This window comes from Schistocerca americana, chromosome 2 (assembly GCF_021461395.2).
Source record: "Schistocerca americana isolate TAMUIC-IGC-003095 chromosome 2, iqSchAmer2.1, whole genome shotgun sequence".
Taxonomy (NCBI): Eukaryota; Metazoa; Arthropoda; class Insecta; order Orthoptera; family Acrididae; genus Schistocerca; species Schistocerca americana.
In genome coordinates this window covers 938634913-938654829 of record NC_060120.1, presented here as the reverse complement: position 1 = coordinate 938654829, position 19917 = coordinate 938634913, and the positions used below count along the sequence as shown (strand labels likewise).

Here is a 19917-nt window from a genome sequence, read left to right as displayed (position 1 = left end):
AATAAATAAATGTTCAAATGCATGTGAAATGGTTCAAATGGCTCTGAGCACTATGCGACTTATCTTCTGAGGTCATCAGTCGCCTAGAACTTAGAACTAATTAAACCTAACTAAACTAAGGACATTACACACATCCATGCCCGAGGCAGGATTCGAACCTGCGGCCGTAGCGGTCGCTCGGTTCCAGACTGTAGCGCCTAGAACCGCACGGCCACTCCGGCCGGCTATGTGAAATCCTATGCGACTTAACTGTTGAGGTCATCAGTCTCTAAGCTTACACACTACTTAGCCTAAATTATCCTAAGGCGAAACACACACACCCGGGAGGACTCGAACCTCCGCCGGGACCAGCCGCACAGTCCATGACTGCAGCGTCAGAGACCGCTCGGCTAATCCCGCGCGGCGATCGAGAAATCCCATCACCCTCAACGGGTGATTGTGTGGTGTGCAATGTCCAGTCACGAAATAATCTGTGCGATATTCCTTGCTGACACGATGACCACTAAAAGGTACGTGAAGGTTTTGGAAGATGATTTCATCCCCATTATCCAAAGTGACCCTGATTTCAAGAAGATGTGGTTCATGCAAGAAGGAGATTGACCCCATCGACGCGGGAGAGTGTTGATGTCTTGGAGGAGCACTCTGGGGACCGCTCTGGAGCATCCAGGCCACTGGCATGGGCCTCGATTGGCCGCCGTATGCTCCGGATATTCCGGACATGAACACATGCGACTCCTCCTTGTGACGCTATATTAAAGACAAGGTCTACAGCAACAAGCCCAAAACCATTGCTGAGCTGAAAACAGCCATTCAGGTGGTCATCGACATCGTCGATACTTCAGCGGGACATTCAGAATTTCGCTATTCGTCTGCGCCGCATCATCGCCAATGATGGCAGGCATATAGAACATGTCATAACCTAAATCCGAATATCTGTAGCTGACGTTTACGCGTTGATTCAAGTGTGTGCACGGCGTAGTTAGTAACTGATTTACGTTTTCTTTCATATGGTTCAGTAATAGTCACCTTGTATAAAGCAGGGAAGTCAGTTTACAAAATTTATGGAACAGCTTTGCAGCACGTTAAACATGTAATACGAGTTATAGTAAATAATAATAATAACGATTACTTACCAAATACTTCGCATCAATTTTTTTTTGAAAACCTAATGAAAATGTTTTTAAAACCCCTACCGCCAACCATGAAGATTGAAACCCCCACTAGTGGATGGTTGGGCGCAGATTGACTACCACTGTTATAGAGGATGTTGTGTGCAGTAGTTAAGTAGATATGACAAGATTAGGACGAGACAGGAGAAGATTAGCCCGCATCTCGTGGTCGTGCGGTAGCGTTCTCGCTTCCCACGCCCGGGTTCCCGGGTTCGATTCCCGGCGGGGTCAGGGATTTTCTCTGCCTCGTGATGGCTGGGTGTTGTGTGCTGTCCTTAGGTTAGTTAGGTTTAAGTAGTTCTAAGTTCTAGGGGACTTATGACCACAGCAGTTGAGTCCCATAGTGCTCAGAGCCAGGAGAAGATTGACAGCATCAAACCTACCGAAAGAGTGGTTATGACTGTAACAAAAAAAGCTGAGGAGCCAGGTTTCCCGAGCTAATCGTTTCCACTGTAATTTGGTAGTTCGCCACGACGTCCTCTCCACCTGCGTCCGCTTAGTGTGCGACAAACTGGGTGCAAGGCCGGCGTGATCGATCGAAATTTGCTGGCCGTAGTGCCAGCTGCACGGATTAGTGGGGAGGGGCGGGGGGATCGTGAATTGCGGCGTTACGCAGCCGTCGCGCGCCACTAAAGCGCGTATTTAGTGTCGCGGTGCTTGCGGCGCTGCGTTTTTATCAGCCGTCTGATAACCGCCGCCACCGCCAAAAGGCGCGCTGTCCAGCCGCGTGGCGTTTGTTGTGGTTGTGTGCCCGGTTTCCGGCCTCGCTTTTTACTTTGGGCTGCGCCGTTCACGTCACTTCGGTGTACGGCGCGAGTCGTGTTATTGGCAGACCATGGTGACAGCATGCGATTCCCCTCACTGATTGTATCTTTCAAAGAAAACCCTTCTCACAATGTACTACGGAAAATACACTGCTGGTCGTTAAAACTGCTGGACCAGGAAGGATGGGGAATAACGAAATTTTATTTACTGTGCACATTCAGTACAGTAGGAAGAAAACGTAAATTTCTAGATGACTCGGTTGTGATGAACTTAATATACAGAGCTGCTACTCTGTGGCGGTTCCTTTATCATATAAGATGTTAGGATTATAAATGCGAATATCTCCGTTGATGACCGAGGACAGTGTACCTAATAACATTAGATCACTTGTTGTTGTTGTTGTTGAGGTCTTCAGAGACTGGTTTGATGCGCCTCTCCATGCTGCTCTATCCTGTTCAAGCTTCATCTCCAAGTAACTGCTGCATCCTACATCCTACCTAATCAGCTTAGTGTATTCATCTCTTCCCTCTACGATTTTTACCCTCCGTGCTGCCCTCCAATACTAAATCGGTGATCCCTTGATGCCTCAGAACATGTCCTACCAACCGATGCCTTCTGCTAGTCAAGTTGTGCCACAAATTCCTCTTCTCCTCAATTCTGTTCAGTACCTCCTCATTAGTTATGTGATCTACCCGTCTAATCTTCAGCATTCTTCTGTAGCACAACATTTCAAAAGCTTCTATTCTCCTCTTGTCTAAACTGTTTATCATCCATGTTTCACATTCACACATGGTTACACTCCATACTAATACTTCTAGAAAAGACTTCCTGGCACTTAAATTTATAATCGATGCTAACAAATGTCTCTTCTTCAGAAAAGCTATTCTTGCCATAGCCAGTCTATATTTTATATCCTCACTACTTCGACCATCATCAGTTATTTTGTTCCCCAAATAGAAAAGCTGATCTGCTACTTTAAAGTGTCGAATTTCCTAATCTAATTCCCTCAGCATCATCTGATTTAATTACATTCCATATAAGTATTTACGTCATTGGCAGGCTAATAATTGCAGCTATTACGAGTAGTACGTTTTTAGGTTGGTTAGTACCTCCAAACGTGTGGCACAAGCAAGCTGTTAATCTTTATTTTCTACTTAGCAGTGGGTCAGGTATTGAACTGTGGATGCAAAACGGGAAGTCAATACTGACAGTTATAATCCACTTCGCAGTGCAGTTACGATTGTCCAGGAGACATCAGGTAATGAATTGTGTAATACGTTTGCAGAGAGACTGTTAGACGCAGAGAAAAAACAACTAACACACTTAAGTGGGTGCGTATTAAGGTACCAATGATAACAAATCTGTCACTTCACCGACCGAGGTGGCGCAGTGGTAGCACACTGGACTCGCATCGGGAGGACGACGGTTCAATCCCGCGTCCGGGCATCCTGATTTAGGTTTTCCGTGATTTCCCTACATCGCTCCAGGCAAATACTGGGATGGTTCCTTTGAAAGGGCGCGGCCGACTTCCTTCCCCATCCTTCCCTAATCCGATGAGACCGATGACCTCGCTGTTTCGTCTCTTCCCCCAAACAATCCAACCCCTTCACCCCTAACACCTTGTATGAGCAATCGAGTCCACTTCAGCCCGAGCGTATGATAGTAAAAGTTTATCTCGGGTGAATCAGCACAAATAGCTGTCTACATTTAAAAAAACCTGGAAACCAGCACAAAAATCACGTATGGTGCCCTGGAATTCAAATCTGGCTTCCAATTGTTTAACGTATTTGAAAGACTCTGGCGCAATCTAAAATTGATACAAATCTGCGACTGACTATACAGTCAGCTTTTAGTCTTCATTCTTCAGAAAACTATGGATGGCCGTGTTTTCCTTGTCTCTTGTTCGATGTCCACCGTTCCGCGTCTCCGTTGCATCAGCTATGTCTCCTGGGGGCTTCATCGCCCGGGATGTGATGCTGTGTGGCGGTTCATACGTTCTTTTCATGCAGCATATTGTCACAAAATGATTAATAAAGATATTTTATTCCCACATGACGCTCTTCTCCCGTCACTCAGCGAATATTTGAAACCCATTATCGTACCTTTACATTCGAAATTAATATTTTAGGGAAGAATAAAAGAAACAAATGTATGAGTGACAGTCAAGTGACAACCGAATACCAGCCACAACGGGACGATGGAATGGCTGCATTAAAAGTAACCACCACATGCGTTAAGACATTTATCCCACATGGAGAGGAGACGATCAGTTTCTGTTCCGTAGAACGCTATCGGTCGCTGACAAATCCACAATCGCCCCCACTTCCGCATTTCCCCGTCCTAATGAACCTGACGTCCACGCATGTCTTTCTCCAAGTCGCAAAAGATATGAAAATCACACGGTGAAATAAGTAGGCAGTACAGAGGCTGTTGCTGTGTACCCAACCAAATCGCTGAAGCATAGCGTTTATCCGATTGGCAGTGTAGGATCGGGCCTTATCGTGCAACAGGAGGATTCCATCCGATAGCATTCCGACAGCCCGAAGGAAAACGGCAAAACCAGCAGTGGAAACATCCCACATCTCCCACGCCAAAGAAGTCCAAAACTGTTCACTGAAGTTCCGGTAAGTTCATGATGATCTCCTTGGCCTTCAAGAGTCCTTTGCTCGTCGAGTTCCTCGAGCGTGGAACCACAATCAATGAGCAGCCCTATGAAGACACTTTATAGAACTACGACGCCCCATAAAAGCAAAACGCCCATAAATGGTGTCTGACGAAATCACCCCGTTGTACGATAACGCCTGCCCCCACTGTGCCAGTCGGAAGGACACTGAGATGCTCAAATGGTTCAAATGGCTCTCAGCACTATGGGACTTAACATCTCAGGTCATCAGTCCCCTAGACTTAGAACTACTTAAACCTAACTAACCTAAGGACATCACACACATCCATGCCCGAGGCAAGATTCGAACCTGCGATCGTAGCGGTCGCGCGATTCCAGACTGTAGCGCCTAGAACCGCTCAGCCACTGCGGCCGGCTAGGGAACTGGTTTTGAAACATGCCGATGTACCGTTCAGAATTGACCGTTTCGTCGAAAAAGAAAGGTCCAAGCCCAAAACCTTACGTTTTGTTTATTTACAACGCCGTTAACGTCGATGTACGCCTCTTCAGAGAACCAGACGTTATGCATGAATCGTTCGCTTTCCCATATCATTACTGAAACAGCAAAATTACGCCTGTCTTCTTTATGTTGACCGAGGACAGTAGAGAGACCTGTCACTTTGTGCGGCAGCAAATCAACGTCTGAATGAAGCCTGCACTGAATAGAGCGATGCAGTATTGCAAGTTCGGCTGCAGCTCTCCCAGTTTAATTACCGAGGGTCCGTTGCACCGCCATTCTCACAGTTTCCACGTTTTCAGGGGATCAGATTTGAGATGCGCGTGACCGCTTTGGTTCTAACATCCCATTATTTTAAATTGCCGATGCAATCTGTATATTGTGTTTTTAGTGGGAGCCCATCTTCTGTTAAAATGTCGACAGAAACATCTCTATGTAATAATCACACTCTTTGTTTCTGTGTATAAAAGCACTAGCGCTAACTTGGCACTGCGTTGAGCAGCAGCCGTCCCTTGTCGGCCACCTTAATTAACTGGTATGAGCTGAGCCCTAGGACTCTCCAGGAACGACTGCGTGTACGACCGCAAATATGTCGCTGGAACATCCTGTAGATGCGTCACTTCTGCTTCGTGCGGCTACGCTCAAATGCTAAACGTTTGCATGCCTAAGCACGTAGTACACTTTATGCCAGTCTGACGTTTGTCTCGTATCCTCTTTGTCATAGTTCGACAGCTATAAACGTCGTAAGTTAGCCTGTATGACAGAAAAGCCACAATGTCCACTATGGCTTAGGTTAGGTGTTTCCCGATATATTTCTCGCTCTGGATATAGTTTGGGCGTCCTACATTACTTGCCACAACTTGCAGTGAAGATAGTTCTGGTACACACAGATGGTCTGATACCGATCCATCACAAAATAAAATTTAGAAGTAAATCCTTTGCAGCCAATATGGACTTCGAGTGATCATCAAGTTCCTCTCGACCATACGGTTGCCGGCATGAAACCTCGTGCCCCCCCCCCCCCCCGCCCCCCTCTCCTCACCTCCCCCTCCACCCACCACCGATCTGTTTCAGGCTTTGAAAGCAACGCTATAGGAGGCCGTAGCCAGCTGTGTTGTGATACGTAAACCATTGCTGACGCCGGTCGAGGGGAATGCTGACTGCTGACGTTCGCTGTCGTGATGCTGACGGGAGCTTTCAGCGTTACTCGTGTGTATGTCGGTCAGCCACATATGCGTGAGCAGTAGTGTCACGTGAGATCTAGCAGTAAGGCATAGTGTTGAATTTTAAAAAAATGGACAATGCTAAAGTGACTCAGCTGTAAGAACTGGGTAATTTGGGCCGCGCTTAAGTAAATTTTAGGGTTTTATTTCAGTTCCTGGATCTAACTGCGTAACTGTTGGACAGCCCACAACAGTTAATAAAATACCTAGAAACATGAAATTATATTTAAAATAAATAAACCTTCGATCAAATTGCCAATGTTATGTAAATACCGCAGTCACTTTGCGTAGGTCCGTTAATTGTATCTAGCAATAAGATACGTTACGAGAGAAAATTGATAAGTTTGTGACTCTCTTAAAGAAAACACTATTTTACAAAAAAAAATTTACGTCCTTTCTTATCATAATCTTTTTTTAGCTCACAACACTTTGCGCTACATTCCTCCAGTTTTATTAACCCTTCTAGAAAATACGATATTTTCGAGGTCTACAAAATATCTCGTACGAGTCTGTTTCTGCCACCATGTCTTCATTGTAAGTGAGTTCCTCCCTATCGAGCCAGTTGTTCAGGTTTGTAAAGAGGAAGAAGTTGCTAGGAGCCAAATGTGGAGCACAAGGTGGGTGATGTAGCAGTTCTTAGTACACTTCCACAATTTTTGCCATTGTAACGACTGACGTCTTGGTTTGCAGAATCTCCTGGTGAAAGGGAAAGCTTCACCAAATGTGGTCGTTTCTTTAACAGCTGCTTGTGAAAGTGGTCCATTAAGGCTTTGGTAGGTTGTCAGTAAACATCACGCCTTCAGAATCCCAAAAGACTGTCATAATGACTTCTCCAGCTGATGAAAACGTTTTCGCTTTCTTTGAAGCACTTTCGCCGGTAGAAATCCGCTGCTTTGATTGTCATTTTGTCTCAGATCGGAAGTAATGGTTCAAATGGCTCTGAGCACTATGGGACTCAACATCTTAGGTCATAAGTCCCCTAGAACTTAGAACTACTTAAACCTAACTAACCTAAGGACATCATACACACCCATGCCCGAGGCAGGATTCGAACCTGCGACCGTAGCGGTCCCGCGGTTCCGGACTGCGGCGCCAGAACCGCACGGCCATCGCGGCCGGCGAAAGTAATGGATCCACGTTCTATCAGCTGTGAAATTGAAATAACGCCGGGAAAACTTATAGGGATTGCGACTGAACATGTGTGAACATGTGCAGACATACCTATGAAATGATCGCACGATTGCGCTTATTGTCAACTGTGAGCTTTTGCGGCACCCATCTTGCTGACACCTTTCCTATGGCCAAATTTTCGCGCAAAATATTATGTACCCGTTCACTTGAGATGTTTACGTCCTTGGTTACCTAGCGGATCTACACTCTCAGTCTTCCTGCAAAATATGGCAAGCTTTATTCACCACTGTTGAAACGGCTGCTGCGGTCGAGCGGTTGTAGGCGCCTCAGTCCGGAACCAAGCGGCTGCAACGGTCGCATTTTCGTATCCTGCGGGTGTGGATGTGTGTGATGTCCTTAGGTTAGTTAGGTTTAAGTAGTTCTAGGTCTAGGGGACTGATGACCTCAGATGTTAAGTCCCGTAGTGCTTAGAGCCATTTGAACCATTTTGAACCACCACTGTTGTGACCTCAGCTGGGCGTCCTGCATGCTCTTCATCCCTCGTACTCTAACGGGCACCATACCATGTTGTGTAGCAGAGTCCCCATATTCCTTTCTCAGCTTCTCTTCAGTTTCGCTGATTCTCTCACCATACAAAAACAGTAGTGTTTTTCAGTACACGGAAGTCAATGTTCTCCATTTTCAGGATGGAAAACACAACTATCTATTAAACGCTCTGAACAGTGCTCTACAATACACTTCTCGACGAATTTCCGTAATTATACACGGACTAGATATGCAACTCAGTGCCAATAAGAAACTTGCGATTACAGCACGATCTCTCGTCGAAATCACGGACTTACCAATCCGGCCTTGTCAGATTCCAATGGGAATGAAATTGCGTATTAAATAATTTAACGTTTCTTTATAATGCCCAACGTTACTTGAATCTCGTAGAGTAACCTCCGTTAGGTACATTACAATTATATCCAGCATTCAGCTGCCAGCGACTGTCATTCAAGTGGCGGTGGTGATAGTTCAGCGGAATGGGTCTGGAATAGTCGCGAACGGGGCTGGAAAAGAACGAACTCATCAGACAAGATACCTGAATGGAAGATTATGGTTCAGATGGCTCTGAGCACTATGGGACTAAACTTCTATGGTCATCAGTCCCCTAGAACTTAGAACTACTTAAACCTAACTAACCTAAGGACATCACACAACACCCAGTCATCACGATGCAGAGAAAATCCCTGACCCCGCCGGGAATCGAACCCGGGAACCCGGGCGTGGGAAGCGAGAACGCTACCGCACGACCACGAGCTGCGGACGGAAGATTATGAAAGTTTATTCTAAGAGTATAGAGATATATTAGATTAAATTAAGCGAATAATCAGCATCTTCGAAAATGATAAGCCGGCCGAAGTGGCCGTGCGGTTCTGGGCGCTGCAGTCTGGAACCGCGAGACCGCTACGGTCGTAGGTTCGAATCCTGCCTAGGGCATGGATGTGTGTGATGTCCTTGGGTTAGTTAGGTTTCACTAGTTCTAAGTTCTAGGGGACCAATGACCGCAGAAGTTGAGTCCCATAGTGCTCAGAGCCATTTGAACCATTTGAAAATGATAAATATGATGTAATGATGAAAGGCCAGTTATGCGGCAAAGATAGTTGCGATTATCAGGCCCAGTGGAGCACGGGCTATCTTTGTTGTCATCCATCCGACAATCCTGCTTGCTGTCAATCATTCTAAACACAGTCCATTCACCTTGTTCGGAGTCTTCCCACAGGTCTGGTGCTAGTTATTTTGACATTTTAACGCCGGCGTTCTGGCATACGAACTATGTGACCTGTCCACTGTAGATGTATTTCCATTACATATACCATGTGCGTGATGTACATTCTCCACTTTTTGCATGTACAGCAGGTCCTTCCATTTTACGAAGCACCTTTCTTTCAAACACACACCATCTTTAGGTCTATTAAGGTGTTTTACAGTTAATTTATTGCTGAGACATTTTTCTTCTTGCAGACAGAATGAAGGCTATTGACAGCTTGCAGTCTCTGTTATATTTCTACTTGGCTGGAAGGTCCTCGTTTTAGTACAGGCCCCAGGTATTTGAATTCAATCAAACACTTGATCATACCCTCTTGGCGGAAGCTGTCATATGCTTTGTTTAAATCAAAGATCATCTTATGACGTTCTCGCCAAACCTTTGTTTACGGACAGGTGTTTTGACCCCGTTACTACAGAATACAAGCTTGGCATGTCACGAAAGAAGGCGTGCATGTATTTTGTTGGTTTTGCGGTGTAATCCACGTCAGCGGCGTGCACGACACCGTACGATATTAATGCTCCGGAAAAAAAGAGAAGAGGCTTTCTTCCGCGTGTTCTTGCACTTGCCAAGGTTTGAAACGAGTATCTCTCGGTACCGGGGCGAGGGCTGGCGTATTTATGGTCGGTAAGTATGCAGAAGTGATTAATTGCTCCTTGTGCACGTTCGCGGTGTGATTTACGCGGCGCTAATAGCGCAGCGAGCACGGCCGCCGTATGATTAAAAGCTTCCGACCGGAGCCGCAAAAACCTGCTTGGGCCACTCCGGGTCTGGGCGCACGAGGCGGGCGGCAGAGCCCACGTCCTGCCCTGCCTGCAAAAAGAGTCACGTGTGTGAGCTACGTAGGCGCTCGCCTACAGAACGAAAATATGCACAGGGTGTTAAAGTACAAGACGTATCGAATGTTTTGAGTAGTGGTAGTACTCATCGAAACGAGAGAAACCATTCTAATGAAGGTGGGTGTGCAAACGCATATTTTCTGAAGCGTGAGCACTTGTTCATCAGGGAGGTTAAAAGACATTCGGTTGCGGACATGAGCACAGTTGTCGAATTTGCACTCTGTCAACACAGTCAGTAAATGGTTTTGGTGTCTTTCTGTATCACAGCTCTCTAGGTAGACGTAAGTACGAGCACTGTGTGATCTGCAGTCACTTGTGTCGTTCTAACTGTCTACTACCGTGTAAACGCATTTTGTAGTAAGAAATATTGACCAAAGGCTGATCATGTTACAACAAAAAATTTCAAGCAGGTGTAGTAGGAGTACTGTAACTTCACGCGTGTATTTCTGAAACGAAACAACTCGAACGAAATCTATAATATAAACAAAGTCGAAGGAGGAGATGTGGTCAATGATATAATATGATCTATCAGTACCACATATATGTAAGATATAACTTGACAAAGGTGCAGAAAAGCGCAAACACACGCACGCACGCACGCGCGCACACACACACACACACACACACACACACACACACACACACACACACACACACAGAACAGCCGCGCGGGATTAGCCGAGCAGTCTCAGACGCTTCAGTCATGGACTGTGCGGCTGGTCCCGGCGGAGGCTCGAGTCCTCCCTCGAGCTTGGGTGTGTCTGTGTTTGTCCTTAGGATAATTTAGGTTGTGTGTAAGCTTAGGGACTGATGACCTTAGCAGTTACGTCCCATAAGATTTCACACACATTTGAACACAAACAACAACAACAACTACTACTACTACTACTACTACTACACTCCTGGAAATTGAAATAAGAACACCGTGAATTCATTGTCCCAGGAAGGGGAAACTTTATTGACACATTCCTGGGGTCAGATACATCACATGATCACACTGACAGAACCACAGGCACATACACACAGGCAACAGAGCATGCACAATGTCGGCACTAGTACAGTGTATATCCACCTTTCGCAGCAATGCAGGCTGCTATTCTCCCATGGAGACGATCGTAGAGATGCTGGATGTAGTCCTGTGGAACGGCTTGCCATGCCATTTCCACCTGGCGCCTCAGTTGGACCAGCGTTCGTGCTGAACGTGCAGACCGCGTGAGACGACGCTTCATCCAGTCCCAAACATGCTCAATGGGGGACAGATCCGGAGATCTTGCTGGCCAGGGTAGTTGACTTACACCTTCTAGAGCACGTTGGGTGGCACGGGATACATGCGGACGTGCACTGTCCTGTTGGAACAGCAAGTTCCCTTGCCGGTCTAGGAATGGTAGAACGATGGGTTCCATGACGGTTTGGATGTACCGTGCACTATTCAGTGTCCCCTCGACGATCACCAGTGGTGTACGGCCAGTGTAGGAGATCGCTCCCCACACCATGATGCCGGGTGTTGGCCCTGTGTGCCTCGGTCGTATGCAGTCCTGATTGTGGCGCTCACCTGCACGGCGCCAAACACGCATACGACCATCATTGGCACCAAGGCAGAAGCGACTCTCATCGCTGAAGACGACACGTCTCCATTCGTCCCTCCATTCACGCCTGTCGCGACACCGCTGGAGGCGGGCTGCACGATGTTGGGGCGTGAGCGGAAGACGGCCTAACGGTGTGCGGGACCGTAGCCCAGCTTCATAGAGACGGTTGCGAATGGTCCTCGCCGATACCCCAGGAGCAACAGTGTCCCTAATTTGCTGGGAAGTGGCGGTGCGGTCCCCTATGGCACTGCGTAGGTTCCTACGGTCTTGGCGTGCATCCGTGCGTCGCTGCGGTCCGGTCGCAGGTCGACGGGCACGTGCACCTTCCGCCGACCACTGGCGACAACATCGATGTACTGTGGAGACCTCACGCCCCACGTGTTGAGCAATTCGGCGGTACGTCCACCCGGCCTCCCGCATGCCCACTATACGCCCTCGCTCAAAGTCCGTCAACTGCACATACGGTTCACGTCCACGCTGTCGCAGCATGCTACCAGTGTTAAAGACTGCGATGGAGCTCCGTATGCCACGGCAAACTGGCTGACACTGACGGCGGCGGTGCACAAATGCTGCGCAGCTAGCGCCATTCGACGGCCAACACCGCGGTTCCTGGTGTGTCCGCTGTGCCGTGCGTGTGATCATTGCTTGTACAGCCCTCTCGCAGTGTCCGGAGCAAGTATGGTGGGTCTGACACACCGGTGTCAATGTGTTCTTTTTTCCATTTCCAGGAGTGTATATACATAACACACGCGAAAATTTTTTTTTCGTTTGATATAATTACAAATTCACAATTTTAGGATATTTCCCTTCAGGCATACAGTGAAATCTTGCTTATTGGCAAATGTCATGGTTGTAGGCCAACGGTAAATACCTTCCCCTTAGATTTCGATGAGTGAGTTTGCGGCTATCAAAATGTGTGACATAAAATGGCCGTATCTTTTGATTGCATTGGCTTGGAAGCTTCCCAAGTTGTTACACCGCCAAGGGACCCTACCTCTTAGTATGTGACATAAATTTCAATATGGTACGTCTACCATTTCTTGAGAAAAATGGGTTGTAGCAGTCAGACATATGGTTTTACCGATGGCGGTACACGACCCTAAGAAATATTTTCCTTAAAAAATTATAACTCTTTGCTCTAACTTACTGGAAAATAACTGGATAAACTGTATTCTTAACTCCGCAAAAAGAGGAACGTATCTTACGTTTATCTACGTAAACAAATATTTCTTTCGCTTACTGTTTTGTAATTTATAGAAAAAATATCTGTAACACACTGTGTAAGGCAAAGTTCGATGTGGGAGTAACGTGGAATGTTCTAAACACACCGCCAAGTCTTTTCGCGCGTGTTATGTATATACACTCCTGGAAATGGAAAAAAGAACACATTGACACCGGTGTGTCAGACCCACCACACTTGCTCCGGACACTGCGAGAGGGCTGTACAAGCAATGATCACACGCACGGCACAGCGGACACACCAGGAACCGCGGTGTTGGCCGTCGAATGGCGCTAGCTGCGCAGCATTTGTGCACCGCCGCCGTCAGTGTCAGCCAGTTTGCCGTGGCATACGGAGCTCCATCGCAGTCTTTAACACTGGTAGCATGCCGTGACAGCGTGGACGTGAACCGTATGTGCAGTTGACGGACTTTGAGCGAGGGCGTATAGTGGGCATGCGGGAGGCCGGGTGGACGTACCGCCGAATTGCTCAACACGTGGGGCGTGAGGTCTCCACAGTACATCGATGTTGTCGCCAGTGGTCGGCGGAAGGTGCACGTGCCCGTCGACCTGCGACCGGACCGCAGCGACGCACGGATGCACGCCAAGACCGTAGGATCCTACGCAGTGCCGTAGGGGACCACACCGCCACTTCCCAGCAAATTAGGGACACTGTTGCTCCTGGGGTATCGGCGAGGACCATTCGCAACCGTCTCCATGAAGTTGGGCTACGGTCCCGCACACCGTTAGGCCGTCTTCCACTCACGCCCCAACATCGTGCAGCCCGCCTCCAGTGGTGTCGCGACAGGCGTGAATGGAGGGACGAATGGAGACGTGTCGTCTTCAGCGATGAGAGTCTCTTCTGCCTTGGTGCCAATGATGGTCGTATGCGTGTTTGGCGCCATGCAGGTGAGCGCCACAATCAGGACTGCATACGACCGAGGCACACAGGGCCAACACCCGGCATCATGGTGTGGGGAGCGATCTCCTACACTGGCCGTACACCACTGGTGATCGTCGAGGGGACACTGAATAGTGCACGGTACATCCAAACCGTCATGGAACCCATCGTTCTACCATTCCTAGACCGGCAAGGGAACTTGCTGTTCCAACAGGACAGTGCACGTCCGCATGTATCCCGTGGCACCCAACATGCTCTAGAAGGTGTAAGTCAACTACCCTGGCCAGCAAGATCTCCGGATCTGTCCCCCATTGAGCATGTTTGGGACTGGATGAAGCGTCGTCTCACGCGGTCTGCACGTCCAGCACGAACGCTGGTCCAACTGAGGCGCCAGGTGGAAATGGCATGGCAAGCCGTTCCACAGGACTACATCCAGCATCTCTACGATCGTCTCCATAGGAGAATAGCAGCCTGCATTGCTGCGAAAGGTGGATATACACTGTACTAGTGCCGACATTGTGCATGCTCTGTTGCCTGTGTCTATGTGCCTGTGGTTCTGTCAGTGTGATCATGTGATGTATCTGACCCCAGGAATGTGTCAATAAAGTTTCCCATTCCTGGGACAATGAATTCACGGTGTTCTTATTTCAATTTCCAGGAGTGTATATCGCCCACCATCTATGGGCAACTAGGGGTTGGGGGGTGGAGGAAGAGCACTAGTGTATCTCTCACCCAATTTAGTACCAGCGATGGCGGTGTCTATGTTCCCCTTTATCGGGTAGTACAATGAAAGCGACAACAAACAAATAAAAACAGACAAAAAACTTCTGGTTTTCTTCTGTCTGTACGAATAGTCCACTACCTTGCTCATTAACAATTCAAATAAAAACAGACAGAAAACATCTGGTTTTCTTCTGTCTGTACGAATAGTCCACTACGTTGCTCATTAACAATTCAGTCATTGACCGTGGGAAGCTCGCTTGACATGGCCATGGTTATGAGGAATGCGCTTGACGTCATGATTGCCAGTATCGGGATAGTAGCAAGCAGTTGCCGAAGAGGTCGACCGTGAAACGTTTCTCAGAAGCGCTATACGCTGATAGTCAGAGCGGCAAGTGCACACGTCCCAGAACTCGTTCGCATAAATGACTGCGAGGTTTCCGCGGAACTAGCGTCCTTTATCTCCTAGAGAGGCGCCGCTGCCGGCAACAGATAAGGAAGGCGCCCACGCGCTGGCAAGTAGAACGGGCCGGGTATAAAGCCGCCGTAGTGAGTCCCGCGACGTGGTGACAGCCGCAGGGGCGTCGATAGCGTCACCGCGTGAACGCTTCCCCACACAAAACTGCAGGCGGCTCGTCGTCTTTAGTGTCGGCATCAAAACTAGACCATCGCGATGCCTTTCAGTGACGTTATTTCACACAGGAATATCCTGCGGTGAAGCTGCTCCCTGCCAACTCACCGAGTAATATGAGGTCCTCAAGGACCGTTCGAGACGTATGATCTAGCTGTAAACTGGAGGGGGAGCTGGCCCTTGCCAGGAAGAAGACCAAGGTTATTCTGTAACTACCGTAAAGGCAAAATAATGCCGTCCTCACAAGGGACGTGTTTCCCACGTTTCTGATGTTGTTGGTCTGGAGCACGCTTGAAAGGAGCTGTTAGAAATGGGGAGCGCTTTTGTTTGTACATAACGTTGACACTCCAGAGGATACTACTGTTAAATCAGTAGGAAGCCATGGAATCTTTTTTAAAAATGCGAACTTGAATAAGAATATACAGAGGATAGGCTAAATAATGTGAACATCTGTACCACGTGGGAATGATTTATTCGTAAGTGGTTGGACCCCCATTTTCCCGTAATGCAGCTACGATTCTTCTCGGTCGGCCGGTGTGGCCGAGCGGTTCTAGGCGCTTCAGTCTGGAACCGCGCGACCGACCGCTACGGTCGCAGGTTCGAATCGTGCCTCGGGCATGGATGTGTGAGATGTCCTTAGGTTAGTTAGGTTTAATAGTTCTAGGGGACTGATGACCTCAGATGTTAAGTCCTATAGTGCTCAGAGCCATTTGAAACATTTGATTCTTCTCGGAATACTGGCATACTATGTTGTATAGTCTCCAGTGGAATGTTATGCCACTCTAAGACCAGAACCTCTTCTACTCCTGTAGTGGTGAGGGAGGCAGAAATTGCTCCGCCGTCTGAGCTCGTATACCGCCTACAAGGATTCGATAATGTTCAAGTCTGGCCAGGGAAGACGCTGCACTTCATTTGCGTGCTCCTCATACTACGATTGTACTGTCCTGGCTGTGTGATTGGGTGCATTATCGTCCTGAAATATGGCATCATTGTTGGGGAACGAACATATGAATCATGGGGTGCACCTGATCACCTAAAATGTTCACATAATCGTTGGCTAAAACACGGCATCTGAGAGTAAAGATGGGGCCTGCAGAATACCATGATGTAGCTGCCCATACCATCACACTTCCACCTCCATATTTAACCGTTGGAATCAAGCAATCAGGATTGTAGGCTTCTCTTGGCTTTCTCCAGACGTAAACCCTGCCCGATGTTGAAAATAACGAAGACGTTTAGTCGTCGGACCATATGACGTTTTTCCACTGATCAGCCGTCCAGGATGTTTTGCACTTCTTTAAGTTGATTGTCGTCACTAATAGTTTCGGCATAGCAGCTCGTCCATGATTATTCGCTTTGTGGAGTTCTCGACAGACAGTGTTGATAGATAAAGGGGCCTCGAAGATGGCTATTGGGCTCAGCAGGTGTTCGATGGATCCGTCGTTCGGTTTCGTCCACATATCGGATTTGTCCGGAACCCTTCATGTCGACTTTCCTATTTTTCTCATTTCTGCCAACGCCAGTGACCTAGAAATTGCGGTATCAAAATTTCATGGTGAAGCTAAAGCTTGCAGTTTCTGTTCCGACGCAAAGACCAGTCTTGTCATTTAGATTTTTGTTCATCATTTTCAGCAACTGTTTTTGAAGAATGCCGATGTGAAGATATAGCACACTAGTTGCGTTAAAAATTCTTTTTTAACGTCACTGGTGTGCTATTTCTTCACATCCGAAATGTTGTTATTCTATTCACACCTCCACCTCCACCCCCACCCCCCACCCTCTCAGTGCAATCCGACTTCTTATTCTTTTGTGGCAAACATTCTTGGTTCACACAATTAAAGTGAAAGATTGGACGTGATGAAAGTTCAAAAAGTGGTAAGACACCTTCACACAATGAAAGTAAAATACATCTACATCGATACTCCGCAAGCCACCCAACGGTGTGTGGCGGAGGGCACTTTACGTGCCACTGTCATTACCTCCCTTTCCTGTTCCAGTCGCGTATGGTTCGCGGGAAGAACGACTGTCTGAAAGCCTCCGTGCGCGCTCTAATCTCTCTAATTTTACATTCGTGATCTCCTCGGGAAGTATAAGTAGGGGGAAGCAATATATTCGATACCTCATCCAGAAACGCACCCTCTCGAAACCTGGCGAGCAAGCTACACCGCGATGCAGAGCGCCTCTCTCTCAGAGTGTGCCACTTGAGTTTATTAAACATCTCCGTAACGCTATCACGGTTACCAAATAACCCAGTGACGAAACGCGCCGCTCTTCTTTGGATCTTCTCTATCTCCTCCGTCAACCCGACCTGGTACGGATCCCACACTGATGAGCAATACTCAAGTATAGGTCGAACGAGTGTTTTGTAAGCCACCTCCTTTGTTGATGGACTACATTTTCTAAGCACTCTCCCAATGAATCTCAACCTGGTACCCGCCTTACCAACAATTAGTTTAATATGATCATTCCACTTCAAATCGTTCCGTACGCATACTCCCAGATATTTTACAGAAGTAACTGCTACCAGTGTTTGTTCCGCTATCATATAATCATACAATAAAGGATCCTTCTTTCTATGTATTCGCAATACATTACATTTGTCTATGTTAAGGGTCAGTTGCCACTCCCTGCACCTAGTGCCTATCCGCTGCAGATCTTCCTGTATTTCGCTACAATTTTCTAATGCAGCAACTTCTCTGTATACTACAGCATCATCCGCGAAAAGCCGCATGGAACTTCCGACACTATCTACTAAGTCATTTATATATATTGTGAAAAGCAATGGTCCCATAACACTCCCCTGTGGCACGCCAGAGGTTACTTTAACGTCTGTAGACGTCTCTCCATTGATAACAACATGCTGTGTTCTGTTTGCTAAAAACTCTTCAATCCAGCCACACAGCTGGTCTGATATTCCGTAGGCTCTTACTTTGTTTATCAGGCGACAGTGCGGAACTGTATCGAACGCCTTCCGGAAGTCAAGAAAAATAGCATCTACCTGGGAGCCTGTATCTAATATTTTCTGGGTCTCATGAACAAATAAGGCGAGTTGGGTCTCACACGATCGCTGTTTCCGGAATCCATGTTGATACCTACATAGTAGATTCTGGGTTTCCAGAAATGACATGACATGCTGCAGTTTCAAAAGGTTCAACTTCAAATATTTACCGAAATTATGAAAAAGTATAACATAAAATAAAAATTTCGGCACTGGATGTTGCCATTTTGATACCGATTTTTGGAAAAAATAGTGATATATCGATATTTTGCCAACAGCCCTACTCCAGTGTCCAACATAACTATCTTCTCTGGTTTCGGCTATAGAGGAAGAACGGGCTGTCATTCCTCCAGAGACATTGAGACAGCTCATTGAAAGTCCCCAACAGAGTTCGAGCCGTCTTAAAGGCGAAGAGTGGACGCGCAACACATTAATGTCCGCTAATACATGTCCGTATACTTTTGATCATGCAGTGTACATGTAAAAGATAAACCATGGTAAGATCGAATGGCTCTTTTCAAAACTAAAAATTTTTTAGCCATATTGCCAAGTTAACCCTTCATTACACGCATTTTGTTTTTAGATGTTAATTTTTTTTTTTTCCAAACTGTTCAAGGATTTCAGGAAAAATGTTGAAAAAAATAATATGTTTTTAATTCAGAAAAAAGAATTATTTTTATTCAGTTTGCATTTGTGCAAAACTGTGGGAAACTATCGCTATCACTATCTGCAGATTCCAGATCATTCACATTTATGGTCGGGTCTTCGTCTGAAACGTCAAAATCTAACTCATCTTCACTGCCAGAAGGGGATTCTAGGGCCATGAATTCTTCATACGTCATCACTTTACGTCGCCCATTGTCGAAATACGAGAATGACTCCATTACAGCACTCGAACTATCACGATAAACTAGAAGAAAGCAGAAAGAAGGAAACTCTACTTTCTCATCGTTCGATTGTGGATAGAACTATTATTACGCACTACAGCACATATGCAAACAAAATTGATTTGTTTGCTACTCACATATTTATTAGCAGAAATACAAGATGAACGGAGCAGAATACTCTCCAAAGGTTGTAGAAGCACTACAATTTTTTTGCATTCACGTGTTCTTCCATTCAATTACTAACAATCACCGCCGAAAGAGAGCAATGTCAGCCTGACTTACAATGCTACTCACACCAACCCACATTGTCGCGTCATACACTCAGTAGGGCATTCTAATAGCAGAATCTTATCAGTTATCGTCATAATACAACATAGCACATCAGCAAAGCAGTTTCATGCGTTAAACTTCAAGAACAAAGGTGAAAAGAGAGTTGAAACTTAGCTTTGCACATCTGCAAAGCAGCAACGCAGTGAAGGGCTAAAATTCACCCCAAGTTTCTGGCCTCATTGATGTAATGGCACAGTCGGATGGAACCCTTTTGAAATAACATGTTTTTTTTACTTTGTCTTTGGTTCTTGGCTAATGCGCTGCTGATGTCTTCTGGAACTGACTTGGCGATGCGTTGGCGGCTGCGCCCCGTTATGCATTGCTGCAAGACCTTACCCTGGCCCGGCACGCGCTCTGTTTCCCTCTTAACGCAGACGCTGCGCGCGCTTCGCTGCTACCGCTTGCAGGTCCAGAGCATTGCGGCATGCGATCTACTCCAGACTGTCATTAAGCGGCGCATGTGTTGTTGCTGCAGATCATCGACGACCCGCGCGAGAGCAGGCGGCTGTCGCGGAACTCGTCCTACCTGGCGGGCAGGGAGCCCTCCTTCCTGTCGGAGATCTTTACAGAAAAGGTGACCTCCGCGTCGA

General features: G+C 47.0%; 1 protein-coding gene across 3 annotated transcripts in view; it reads left to right on the top strand.

Annotated features, from left to right (window-relative positions):
- The window catches only part of LOC124596031 (disks large 1 tumor suppressor protein), a 940679-nt gene that overhangs the window by 147851 nt on the left and 772911 nt on the right, over positions 1-19917 (top strand). For 2 of the 3 annotated variants that reach the window (XM_047134994.1, XM_047134993.1), the window contains exon 3: positions 19803-19901. The exons of the other annotated variant lie outside the window; for it this stretch is intronic. In XM_047134994.1, coding sequence (XP_046990950.1) covers positions 19803-19901 — 99 coding nt within the window. The remainder of the gene's footprint in view (positions 1-19802; positions 19902-19917) is intronic. 3 annotated transcript variants of the gene reach the window in all.